The sequence below is a fragment of the Apodemus sylvaticus genome, chromosome 5, assembly GCF_947179515.1.
Source record: "Apodemus sylvaticus chromosome 5, mApoSyl1.1, whole genome shotgun sequence".
NCBI lineage: Eukaryota > Metazoa > Chordata > Mammalia > Rodentia > Muridae > Apodemus > Apodemus sylvaticus.
In genome coordinates this window covers 40,237,833-40,251,662 of record NC_067476.1, presented here as the reverse complement: position 1 = coordinate 40,251,662, position 13,830 = coordinate 40,237,833, and the positions used below count along the sequence as shown (strand labels likewise).

Sequence of the window (13,830 nt, the reverse complement as noted above, 5' to 3'; positions counted from 1 at the left end):
ACCTCTAGGCAAGTTAATTCGTTTGGAACTTGTCCTATTTGTGGTAGCGTTGTCCAAGCAACAGAATAAATGGGCTTGAATTTCAGATTCTAGGCACAGACTTCCACATTTCAGATGGATTATTATTACTGCTAGATTATTAAAGAAAAATAAAAACTCTGCAACGGTCCAATAGTTAAAACTCCTTAAAAGTAGTACAATTGCTAGAATAACTGTCACTTTTAATATGGTTTGACAATTTCAGGTTAACATCCAACGTTCCTTTGTTCCACCTTTGTTCATACTTCCAAAATGACTGTTGTTAAGCACAACTGAGGTCACCACAGATCCAAGTGTGCACTTTCCCTCGTCCCTAGTGACCATGGTTGTGTGCGCATTTCCAACCAGCCAAGGTCCGACGCCCTAGCTCACTGCCCTGTCTCTCTCTACAAGGAAGGACAAGTGCTATAGACTGACAGAGCGGCACTTCCCCAAATTTGCTTAAGAAGAGGGGAGCGGACCCCCATCCGCTGTGGCTTTCCTGCGAACTCCTCCCGCCTTCTGGAGGTCCCGAGCCTTCGCAGATGTCTGCTGTGGGTGGGGGGACTCCTGCACACTCCCCCTGGGCCCGGGACCCGAAGCGGAGCTCTGATTGGCCGAGAGCGGCGGGGGCGGGGTCTGCGCGCCCCAGAAGTTGCCCCAGAGGCATCGTGAAGCCTGCGGGGCTCACCCCAGGAGCCGGTGAGGGCAGCAGAGGCTTGGGACCGGAGATGCAGACGCGCTGGGTGACCGTGGACCGGGCGGCCAGGCTGCTCGTGCTGTTGCTGCGGTCCTTCGGGCTTGTGGAGCCTTCCGAGCGCTCAGGTAACCGGGCGGCCTCGACGCTGCTGCTCTGAGCTTTTGCCTCCTTCTGGTCCGGTCGCGATCGCCTTGCTCTCTGCGTCTCTCTGGAGCAGACAAGCGGGGAGGTCTGGCCTAGGAGGGCAGCGGGCAGGGCCAGGTGGTGCGAAGGGACCCTCTGCCTAGAAGAGGTCCATAGCCCTTTCCCAGAGACTTTGATGCCCCTTATTCCTCCGCTGTCCCCCTTTAAATCAAGCTTTCCTGGGGTTCCCCACTTTCCCTTACATCCCTGTCACCCTTTGGTCATCTTGGAACCTCGGGACAACGATGAGGCTTCACCCACACCGCAAGGACTCGCAGCCATCACAGACTTCACTGTGCCCACTGAACTCAAGGGGAAGGAAATCAGGTTCAAATCAATCAGCCAAGAAGGAGTATTAGCATGCCCGTCCCTGTCACCTAGAACAGAGGCTCTTCTAATCTGGTTATTATTTCCAAATTGCTCCCCAACTCAGGCAGTTGACCCCAAACAGAAGTGCAGGTCACTTCCTGTCAGTGGGGAAAGGATGCCGTCTATAAGGCTCACTGGCGGTGCCAGTTAGATTTTTGCTTTTACTTTCTCTTTTTGCTTCAGCAAAAGGTGTGCCAAGGACCTGGTCACCTAGTTGGACTATATAAATGGCAACCTATAGGCTGTGAACCCTCACCGCCTTCTTCTGCGATCTCACCCGTGAGAAGAGGGAAAAGGTGGTAAAGATGTGCTTTAGGAAGTTCTGGGTGTGCCTCTTGCTTTCTTTGGAGTTAAGCTTAGTTACTCTCTGAGGTAGACTGTGTCCAGATTTATGGGAAGAGTATCCTGAAAGAGTGGGTATCATCAGAAGAGTTCTGTCTTGACCTTCTGCACTGGAACCACCAACGGAAATAGTAATAGTAAAATCTTTTATTGATATGAGAGCTCAATTCTGTCTGTTGCATAATCCAAGGAGAAGAATCTACCTGCAGCAATTTGCAGCAGCAAACATGCTAACTTGCAATCTCTTCTCTCTTGGCTTTCACCTCTACCTGGGAGTCCTGTTTGGCTTCCCTCACAAATTTTAAAATTTCCTTAATTTCCAAATGTCCCAGTTGATTTTTTTTTTGTTTGTCACCCATCTGACACAAGCTACTGTCATCTGATACGAAGAACCTTGAGTGAGAAAATGCGTCCAGCAGACTGTGGGTGAGGCCTCCCCAGGACAGGTGGTCCTGGATGGTATAAGAAAGCAGGCTGGACAAACCGTGGGAAGCAAGCCAGTAAGCAGCAATATTCTGTGGCCTCTGATTCAGCTCCTGCCTTGAGTTCCTGCCCTAACTTCTTTTGATGACAGAGGATGCTGTGGAAATGTAAACTGAAACAAACCCTCTCCTCCTCAAGCTGCTTTTGGTTGTAGAGTTTCTCACAGCAATGGGAACTCTTACTAGAACACCACAGGCTCCACAGTCCCCATCCTGTCTCAGGGGCCCAAAGCAGGGAATGTTAGGCTTAAGTTTGTTCCCATACAAAGTCCATGGACATTTGTGTTCCTTCTGCATTTCTTTTTTTTTTTAAATTTTATTTATTATTATTATATCTAAGTACACTGTAGCTGTCTTTAGACACACCAGAAGAGGGTGTCAGACCCCATTACAGATGGTTGTGAGCCACCATGTGGTTGCTGGGATTTGAACTCAGAACCCTTGGGAGAGCAGTCAGTGCTCTTACCCGCTGAGCCATCTCACCAGCCCTCCTTCTGCATTTCTAATGGCTGTCCTAGGTGGCTTTCTCTCATCCTTGGGCAGGGCTTGTAGCCTCATATTAGGGTGAAAACATAGAGAGGTTTGAGGGTTTTATTCTCTCTCTCTCCCTCCCTCCCTCCCTCCCTCTCTCCCTCCCTCCCTCCCTCTCTCCCTCCCTCCCTCCCTCCCTCTGTCCGCGTGTGTGTGTGTGTGTGTGTGTGTGTGTGTGTGTGTGTGTGTGTAAGCCATACTCTTCAGACAGGGTCTGTCATTGAATCCCAAATTCACTATTTTGTCTAGGCTGACTGTTCTGGAGCTCCTGGGATCTATCTACCTGTCTCGGCCTCACACGTGTGGGGTTGCAGGAATTCAGAGTCATGCCCCCACCACACCCCTCTCTCTTTTTTTAATTTAACGTAGGTGCTGGGTTTCAAACTCAAGTCTTCATGCTTGACTGACAAGCACTGAGTCATCTCTCTAGCCCAGAACTGGAATTTGAGCTTCTGTCTGTTCTATTAGCGTGTGTAGCTATGGGTCAGATCCAGGGTGCTAGATTCACAGCATGCACTGTGTCACGTGTGTGCAGGGAGCTTGGACAAGCTGGTCCTAGCCGCCCAAATGCTGAAAAGGTGTCTCTCTGTTCTTGGGGAGAGGCCAAGCTTACTTTTTTTGCTTCCTTGGAGAGGTAACAGCGTGGAGTAATATGATCCTTAAGGCTAGCATTTTTCAACTTGGGACTTGGGGGGGGGGTCAAACGACCCTTTCACAGGCCATTGGAAAACACAGATATTTATATTATGATTATAAAAATAGCAAAATTACATTTATGAAGTAGCAACAAAAATAACTTTAAAGTTGGGGTCATTGCACCATGAGGAACTGTATTAAAGGGTGCAGCAATAGGAAGGTTGAAAACCACTACTTTAGGGATTTCTGAGCATCTCACCCATACGGCCCAATCTGGAATTATTTGCTCTCTGGTACCCAGTTTACCACCATGAACTCGATGATTGTCTCTTTAAGACTTGTTTTGAACAGCAAACCCACAGTGCTGTGTCTTTCCTACATCTGTATGCTCTTTACCCTGGACAGAGACTACACGACACTTAACAAAGTAAGCTGTGGCGATTCCCTGGGAGTGATTGGGGCCAGCATCCGTGTCCTCTCCACTTCCCCACGCCTTTTCCCTTCCTGTGGGTCTGCGGTTATAACTGATAGATGCTCGTATCCAGTTTCTCTCCCAAGATAGGCAGAGTTCTTTGTGCAGTCCTAAAATTTGGTCCTAGAGATTAGACAACAAGAAAATGTTAAAAGAGATGATTTTCTTTGATATAAATAAGAATGATTTAAAAAAATAATTTCCAAGCCAGGAAGTAGTAGCACATGCCTTTAGTCCCAGCACTTGGGAGGCAGATGTAGACGAATCTCTGTGAGTTTGAGGCCTGGTCTACAGAGGCAGGTTCCAGGACAGCCAAGATTACACAGAGAAACTCTGTCTCAACAAACAAATAAAATGTAATTATGACAGTGCTCTTTGGCTATTCCCCTAAACCTCACTAAAGTCTTTATATAACATGAAGCATATAAAAGGGACTCCAAGTTATGTTTGGCTTCTTATCATCAACCTCTGCCCTTTAGATTTGTCCTAAACAGAAATTTGGAGGTGAATGTGAAAACTCCATTGAAGATCAGTGCAAAGATGGAAAGTGGACAAGATGTGATATAAAGCCAGGAACAGAATCCGGTTTAGGTCTTGGAAAAATCTCAGTGCAAGAACACTTGCCTAGCATGCCCAAGGTTGGATTTGCTGCACAGCACCACAGAAATAGTCACTAACATTTGTAGTTGCTTTTCCAAAATGCAATACATTTCTCAGATGGTTTTATAGACCCTTATAAAATAATTTTTCTAAATAAGAAGTTATTTGTAGTCTATCAGTTTTCCTTCCCATACTTCAATCTACAGTCCCATAATGCTACAAAACAGGTAGACTGAATAGCTATTGCTTGGGGCTAAGAATGATATAGAAAACTGTTATGAAATGATAAAACTCTCCTGCAGCAAATATATTATTTATTAATGCTTACACATCCATTATATATGAAAGCTAATGACAAGTTCCTTAGATTGTTAATTATGAATGGCTGTCCTAAGAAATCTCAAAGTACCAACACTGTACACATTTCACTGTAGTCTGGTTCCTACCAAGATGCTAAGTCTACAAGCGTCGTGGAAAAATCGTAAGCATAGAAATGAAAAGCAAAACTTTCTTCTGATGAATGTTGATAAATGTTGACTTCTTGACTAACTTGACATGCTTGTTATAAATGAAATTAGAATGACTTCAGATGCCACTGGCAGTACAGTGGTATGAGCTAACAGTGTGGGTGTCTGCGAGAACATGTGATGGGGAGCTAGGACACTGTTACCGGGTGAAATCGTGGGATGTTAGCTCTGGAATGTGATCTGATATCAGGGATTTGAGGGGCACACATCATCACTATGGAGGTCAGCGGACGACTCTGGGTGCTGGTCCCAATTTCCACCTCATTTGAGATAGGGTTTCTTGGTGGGAGAGGAAGTAGCTTCTCTGAGTCTTCCATCAAACTTGTAATGCACATAGGGCTTCAGTCTAGGAATGCCAATACTTTGCTTCCATACTGTTCTTCTCACCACATGAGGACTTGGATCTAACCTACTGAGTTTTATTGAGAATCCTGAAACATGTAGAACTTCAAAAGAAAGCAAAGCTTCTTCGTGCCCAGGTAACCAGTTCAGGGTCAAGGGTCATGGAGCAGAGTGTCCAGGAATGACCACTGAGACTACAGGGTCAGTGAGAGGAAATTTTCAAGAAAGCCAAGAACCACATGCAGCAGACTCCCCTTATCTTGTGATACTTGGGAGATGTGGAAGATAGTAGTGAGGGGGAAGAGGAGATGAGGTATTTGAGGGACACGTGAATATGCTGGAGGAGCACGATAGGGAAGTGTTCCTTTTGGCTCATTGTCCTTGCAACCTGTGACCATCAAAGAAAGAGTGGCAAAGGGTCTCAAAGAGAAAAGAGGGACAGCTGCTACTCTACCAGCCCGCCCAGCAGCAGCTCCATGCAATGTTTTTCTTTGCATGTATGTGGACATATATGCACACTGCACACTACACACTAACACACACCATCACTATGGAGGTCAGAGAACAACTTCGGGTGTCAGTCCCAACTTTCCATCTCATTTGAGGCAGGCTTTCTTTGTTGTTTTCTTTGAGTGTGGGGTTTGTTGTTTGTTTGGTTTTTACCATTTATGCCAGGCTAGCTGACCCACGGGCTTCCGCGGCCTCCTGTCTCTGCCTCCATTTCCTGTGGGAATGTTAGGATTATGTGTGCTCGGGCCTCACATCCACCTTTTAGTGGGTTCTGGAGAGTCGAAATGAGTTCCTCACGCATGCACAGCAAGTGCCTTCCACCAACAACCCAACGCTCAGTAATCCTTTTAAATTGAAATTTGAAAACAGAAATAAAGAACTACCACATTAAGGTTTTCTTTGTAGTTCCCTATTGTTTTGTCTTGCTGCTGCTACTTGAAACAAAAACAAAAACAAACAAACAAAAAAAAACAAGGGGGGGGGAAACCAAGTCGGGCAGTGGTGGTGCAAGCCTTTAATCCCAGCACTTGGGAGGCAGAGGCAGGCGGATTTCTGAGTTCGAGGCCAGCCTGGTCTACAGAGTGAGTTCCAGGACAGCCAGGGCTACACAGAGAAACCCTGTCTCGAAAAACCAAAAAAAAAAAAAAAAAAAAAAACCAAACAAATTTCCATCCAAAGTTCACATGATCAGATAGAACTTTGTAGCTATGACTTACACAGTGAAACTTTCGTCTAGCCAACAGTGCCTGGCATGACAGTCTTTAACTCTTTAACCCATGACTTGAGAAAATTTCCCCTGTTTGTAAACCCAGTGACTATGAAGCTGAACTCAAAACGAAAACACCTTTTGGGAACCAAAATCTTGCATGCTGTTCTGCTGAACTCTGGTTCATCAACAGTGACTGTTTAGGCTTGTCTAAAATAGTCCAGCTTTCTGTCATCAGCATGACCATTTAGGCCATTTTTTTTCCTTTGTAAAAGAGTTGCCCAAAGTGTTTCATTGTGATTTGCTGTGATATATGTAAATCCTGGTCCTCAGACTCAGGTGTACAAGAAACATCGAAACGCTTTGGTTTCAGAAACTCAATTAAATTTGATTCCGACTTCCCATCCCATTAAGGTGACAGTGCTTTTATATCTCCACCTCTGTCCAGGTCTTCCCCAGCTCCTGCAGAGTGCTGTGAGATCAGTTGAAGAGACCTCGTCTCTAGTCTTTAGCTTCCATGGGTTAATTCTCATTTTCTCTTGGTCACACATGCAAGGCATTAGACCTGGTGGTTAGTACAGGTTATTACTGGAACCCAGGGTTTGGCCTCCTTTGGGTGATTTCCTTGGTGAATTCCCAGCCTCCGTCTTTCCTGGAGGTGCTACAGTGGGGCTGGCCACAGGTTCCCTGACCTTAGAACCCAGATCCTCTATTTTCTCCCATTACATATCCCAGTTTCTCTATCCCTCCCTGCCTCCTCGGAAGTTTTTTTTGGCATTTATGTACAGCTTCCACGGAAGGTTCAGGAGAAGTGGTTTGTATGTAGATCCCCCTCTGCATGGCCACAGTAACCTGTGCTAAGCCAAGGAACACAGAGCCCCGCCCTCACAACTGGTGAGGGCAGAAGGAGCTGACGTGAGAGCAGGTTCTGATGGCCTGACCACTGTGCTGTGGAAACCAAAATGGCAAGACAGAGGTGGTGTGTGTGTGTGACTCAGGATACTTTTCTCACTGGCCACAGACCATTTGTGGAACAAAAAGACCGGCAAAATCACATACACACTCTACTCTCCACTGATGGGGGTCTGTGCGTGTCAACATCCTCACATCCACAGTGTGAAGTATGTCCAGGGCACAAGTTAAATAATTTGCACTGATCTCATAGGTAGCACAGCAGAGGCAAAGTCCTAACCCAAGCAGACTGGCTTTAGAGCACACTGCGACCCTCAATCCTTGTGGGATTTGTGAGTTTACCCAGCCCAAGGGGAAGTGCAGTCCGGTGTTAATCAGACTGTCCTCAGCAAACAAGCAGGAGCAAGGTGAGTTTGTCATGTGACTCAGAGTCCTAAAATGTCTTCCCTTACTATCTCGGACCCAGGTAACTATCCGTTCACCATCGTCAATGAAAACACTGACAAGTGCATCCAGCCACTGTCTGACTGGATAGTGGCCCAGGACTGTAGTGAAACTAACAACAACATGTTATGGAAATGGGTGTCCCAGCACCGCCTCTTTCACCTGGAATCCCAAAAGTGCCTTGGCCTGGATATTACCAAAGCCACAGATAACCTGCGAATGTTCAGCTGCGACTCCAACGCCATGCTGTGGTGGAAGTGTGAGCACCATTCTCTCTACACCGCTGCCCAGTACAGGCTGGCTATGAAAAACGGATTTGCCACAGCCAGTACCAATACATCTGATGTCTGGAAGAAGGGAGGCTCCGAGGCAAATCTTTGTGATCAGCCTTACCTCGGTGAGTTACCAGAGAGGAACTCTGATCCTTTTGATGTAATGTTTGTTTCATTTAAATATACTCAGCACAGCTTTGTCCTGGAAACCTAAGTGGGGTGAAGGGAGCTGTGTGCAGTCTGATGGAGTGGCACCAAGTACTGCAGTGTCCCAGAACCTCAGTGCATTTATCTGGTATAGTGCAGGGGGAGCGGTTAGCTAGTCCTGGTGGCAGGCCTCTGTGGGCTAGCAATGTCAGGCTGTAAACATCCAGGAGAAGGCAGCTGCCGCTTTCGCACACACTGGTCACTGGTTGGTAATCACTTCTGAGCCTGATCCATATGGGGAAGACTTTGCCAGCTTCCTGTGGTTCTGAGGCATTGATCCTAGACATGGCTGTGCCCATGTCAACAATAGACATTCATTCACTCGGCGCTACTTCCTCAGCTCCCCACAACTGAACATGCACAACTCAGTTTAAATAAACTCACAAAGAGCAGTCACTGCGAGCTACAGCCTTACTCACCTAAGGCTACCCCACCCTTTCCCTTTGTAGATTGGGCTAGGAAAGCTTAGGTCTGTTATCTGAGGTTGGACGGGTAAACATAGGACTTGAATTCCTATGCCTTGTTTATTTACCTCCTGTGATGCCTTTAGGAAATGCTAGGCTGACAGGAAATATTTCATATAGGCCAAAGGCACATAATCTAATAATATTGACTGAACCCTAAATAAAAAAAAATAAGAAAGGAAAAGAGGTGGTTTATGTTTCATGGCTGGGAATTTTAATACAATAGAAATATTTTGAACCTCTCACGAGTTTTTGAAATACTTTCATCTTTGGCAAAGGCATCCCATGTCGCTCTTTGTTTTTCTGATTTGACATTCTACCTGTCAAGCTTTCTTTGGCCATTTCCAAAAACAAGTATATGAATGTTGTCATGATCTTTTCTCTAGATTGTTTTTTTTTTAAACAAAACAAAACAAAATACTTTGAGAATTTAGCACAATATATTTTGATCATGTTTACTCCCAACTCCTTCTCCTAATTCCTGCCAGGCCCACTCACCCCATCTTCTGAGCTTCCAATTTTATTTTATTTTGTTTATTTATTCTAATAACTCACCGACTCTACTTTGTGTTGCTCGTGTAGACCTCACTGTGGGACCTTCCCTGGAATGTGGTCAACCTATGAACACAACCTTAAAGAAAACCAGCTCTGTCCTCCATTGATGTCATAGCTCCTCAGTTAGGGATGGATGGGGGCTCCAGGACCCCTTCCCGGTCCAAGCTAGAATGTTGGCTGGCTTGATCTTGCACACATCTTATGCAGACTCCCACAGCTGCTGGGAGATCATGAGGGGTGGTCCTGCCATGCCCAAAAAAACATAGTTCACTCCCTCCTCCCAGACCTCTGGCTCTTTTACAACCTTTCCATTCCCTCTCCAGAGATGATGCCTAGGTCTTAGGAAGGGAGTGTGCTCTGCGTGTGCTCTGGGTGTGTTGTGGGTATGCTGTGGGTGTGCTATGTGTGTGTGCTGTGGATGTGTTGTGGCTGTACTCTGGTTGTGCTGTGGGTGTGCTATGGGTGTGTTGTGGGTTGCTATGGGTGTGCTCTGGGTGTGCTGTGTGTGTGTGTGTGTGTGTGTGTGTGTGCTGTGTATGTGTTGTGGGTGTGCTATGGGTGTACTATGGGTGTGCTCTGGGTGTGTTGTTGGTGTGCTGTGGGTGTGCTATGGGTATGTTGTGGGTGTGCTGGTGTGCTCTGGGTGTGCTGTGGGTGTGCTATGGGTGTGTTGTGGATATGCTGTGGATGTGCTCTGGGTGTGCTCTGGGTGTGCTGTAGGTGTGCTATGGGTGTGCTCTGGGTGTGCTATGGGTGTTCTTCTGTTTGCGGCTGGACACTCTATTTGTTCTCTGTACTTGGCCAGTTGTGATTTTTTTATCATGACCATTTTGCAGATAATAGCAGTGGGTTCACCCTAGAGCCTGTGAGATGCAAACATAGGATCTTGACCATATTGACACACCAGGCATGTGTTTCCTCCTGTGGAGTGGGCCTTCAATGCAGTTTGGAATCAGCTGGTCACCCCCATCACATTCGTGCCACCGTCCCACCCTTGGGCATTTCTTGCCACACTGCTCATCACCGTTGCTCACAGCATTCAGAGCTGGGTCCCGCTGCCGCCGACTCCTCCCAGTCCCAGCACACTGCATAGCATCTTCCACGCTCCGGAAGCTACCCAGCATGGAGAAAACCTTCTGGTCAATACCACTTGAGTTCTCCATGTCCTGTGACCAGTACATGTAGTATCTTCAGTAATAGGCTCTCACCATCAAGTTCTGGTGGGTAACCAAGATACCCTGATTGTTTGGGGATCTTTGGGACACCTCTGACTAACTAGTTGAGGGGAAGTATACCACATTCTAGCTTGGTGAAGGTTACTTTTATTTGGCAACCTGTGACTCCTGAGGAGGGTAACTGGCTCCCTGTGTAGGGTAACTCTAAGTAAGTTCTTGAATATAAAATTATATATTCATTTGCATGAAACATTTAAAAAGTAGGTTTTCATATATTTTTTTAAATTTCCTGTTAGTCTTCTCCTAACTCTCTCCTCTGCCATCCCCTCTCACTCCTCCCCCACTTAAACCTCTTCCCCACCACTCCTCCATACCGCCCGTGTTCTGCTAGCCTCCCTCCCTTAAGATCTTTCTGTCCTCTTCCTGAGTCTATGGCCATATTCAACTTACAGAGTTTGAAAGGAAGATAAAGGACTTCCTCCTAAATCTGGCTGTAGACTCAGAAAGACAACCTGAGTCCCATTCTAATGATTATCTGTTCCGTTTTTGTTGTTGTTGTTTTCTGCTTAAAGAATCTCATTTTATTTCCTATGAAGATCAAAAAAATAAAATAAAATCCAGGAGTGTCTGGTTCTGCTCTTAACGAAGAAATATTGGAAACTTGGAGATGGGGTTTTCCTTTCCTTCAGTAGTTGACCATCAAATCATTAAAGTGTGTCTATTGGCCAGCTTGTTTTGAACTTCGGAATTGTCACCTGAGGGTCATGGAGCTGGCTTCTCGGGGAGATTGCTTGCTGTGCATGAGGACTCTAGTTTGAATCCTTAGCACCCAGGGGTGGGTGTGGCAGCCTGTCTATATGCCCTGAAGATAGAGACAAGATGCCTGGCCTGCTAGACTAGTCCAATCAGCAAACTAAGGATTCAAGTGTGTGTTGGAGAGCAATCCAGGAAGAAAACCAGTGTCAACACCTGGACTCATACACATGTACACAAGAGTACATACACATACAGATATACATACACCACAGAAAAAGAAGGGGTGGCAGAGGAAGAGAGAGGAAAAAGAGACAGACAGGAACAGACAGAGACAGACAGAGAGCACAGAGGAAAGACAGCTGTCGCTGGAACCTAAAGTGATTGCCATCTGGAGTCCCCTTGCAGACAACCTTAAATACTGGGTAACATGAGTCTCTAACGTGGCAACTAAAAGAAAAATCTGAACCCAAAAGAGTGGCTTCAGATTGCATTTGTGTGTGTGTGTGTGTGTGTGTGTGTGTGTGTGTAATCAGGGATCTGGGGCGATCCTTTGCTGAGTTTTGCTTTTCTGCCCTCGTTCTTTCTGAGGGAATAGTTGTAATCTTTAACTCCCTCAGTCCTTAAAGTGTCATTATTTCAGCAAAACTTGTCTTCTTTCGTATTTTATGTGTTTTATTTATACGTCAATCATGTAATAAATGTGTTATTATGTAAGGCATCAGCAGTACAAAAATGGCAAGAGAGACTAGGAACCTTGCACGGCAGTGCCCAGGAGAACAACTGAGCCCAGAGCCCAGCCAACAAGGCTGAATTTAGTACTCAAAATGCTAAAACCTTTTCAGACACATAGAGTTCTGCCTAATTAAGATTTACATCGGAGGTCGAGGTCGGGGACCCCTATGGAAGAGTTAAGGGAAGGACTGAAAGAGCTGAAGGGGATGGTACCCCCATAGGAAGAACAACAATATCAACTAACCTGGATCCCTGGGAGCTCCCAGAGACTAAGCCACCAACCAAAGAGCACACGCAGACTGGTGCGAGGCCCCCGGCACAGGGGACTGTCTTGTCTGGCCTCAGTTGGAGAGGATGTGCCTAATCCTGTATAGACTTAGTGCCCCAGGGAAGGGGTATGCCTCGGGATGGGGGAGCACCCTCTCAGGGGCAAAGGGGAGGGAGAATGGGATGAAGACCTGTAGGAACTGGGAAGGGTGGCAACATCTGGAGTGTAAATAAATAAAATAATTAATTTTTTTTAAAAAGAGAGAAAAACTTTACATCCGGTTTTAATTTGCACAGAGGCCAAAAGCAGCCATTGCTGCCGTCTTTCTCTGCGGTTCTCTGGGTAACTGACACCACTCGCTCTCAGCCAATCGGAGAGCTACAGGTCCCCCTTGAATTGTCCTCCTTTCTCATCCCACCATTCAGCTTTAACCAAATATTGATCCTATCAAATTCGCAGTGCCCCTCCCTATTCTAAAGCAAGGAACCTTCTCCAGGCCTTCTCTCTAGCTCCTGATACTGGTCCGTGCCCAACCCCGCAGTCTATCTTTACAAAGATAAAGAAAGCAGGTTAGTCAAGCCCTGACCAAGTAAAGTCAAAAGTTATTGGAAAAAAGCTAGGGATCAAAATGAAGATCCATTCCCCACCCCCATGACAGTATCTATTTCTCCCTTAGCTTTTGCTGCCTAATTATTTTCTTTTTTACTATAACAATATTAGCATTTATTTACCATTATATTTTGGGGTCCCTCAAACTTCATCATAAGAATCATCTTTATACAGAAATGCTTTAACTGTCAAAAAGTTATGAATAAATTGATTTTAACTAGCTCTTGCATATACAGTTATATCCTGAGATATCTTGGCTCAGCTGACATCCTGAAATCACGGCTGTGTATTGGCTTGTGTAGAGAATGGACAGAATCTATGTGTGCTTGGTGACTCTTTAGAGCCTGCCAAATCCTGATTACTAATTCGATTCATTTTCCATGTAAGCACCTGATCTCACAAGCTTGTGACAATGACACCTTCAGTTGTTGGTCTGAAGCCTAAATCCACACAGTGAGAGAGGATGCTTGTCAGGAGAGCCTGTGGTAATAAGGACAGCCGTGGGGTCCAGGTAGTCCGACAACAGCAAAGGACAGTTGAGAACAAAACGCTTCTATCAACAGAGAGCATAGCTATCTGCCTTCATCCAGCATAGCTGTGCTTCGCTTGTTGGCTCACAGTGCAGAACTGTGACAGCCATCTTTGAGCCCTGCGTACCTTGAAACCCGCAGAAGCAGTTACCAGAGTGTAAGGTTTTAGTGTGTGTCAGTGACTACTCAAAGAGGCTGTCCTTAATCCCTGTACTTCACGGTGAGCCACCTGATGTATCCTTAACTACTTCTCAAAAGTGGGGATTCCACAGACAGCTCTGATCTCACATGCTTGTGGTGAGGAACAAGAACAGAAATGTGTCTGAAAGCACTTTGCACGCAGAAATAAAAGGTTTGAGAAAACCCTGAAGGTCCCAGCAGCAGCAGCGGCAGTAGCAGCATTGCATCATGCTCCGGGATTGTCCTCTCGGTACTGCCATAAGGAAGGGAAATGGGTCATGTGCCTTGGGGACTTTTGTGATATGGTC

General features: G+C 46.1%; 1 protein-coding gene across 2 annotated transcripts in view; it reads left to right on the top strand.

The window, feature by feature from the left end:
* The first annotated feature begins 657 nt into the window (after positions 1-657).
* The window catches only part of Ly75 (lymphocyte antigen 75), a 141,878-nt gene continuing 128,705 nt past the window's right edge, over positions 658-13,830 (top strand). Inside the window, exons 1-2 of one of the 2 annotated variants that reach the window (XM_052182543.1) lie at positions 658-843; positions 7,797-8,171. In XM_052182543.1, the coding sequence (XP_052038503.1) occupies positions 750-843; positions 7,797-8,171 (469 nt within the window). In that variant the 5' untranslated portion in view covers positions 658-749. The remainder of the gene's footprint in view (positions 844-7,796; positions 8,172-13,830) is intronic. The other variant, XM_052182546.1, reaches the window with a different exon arrangement.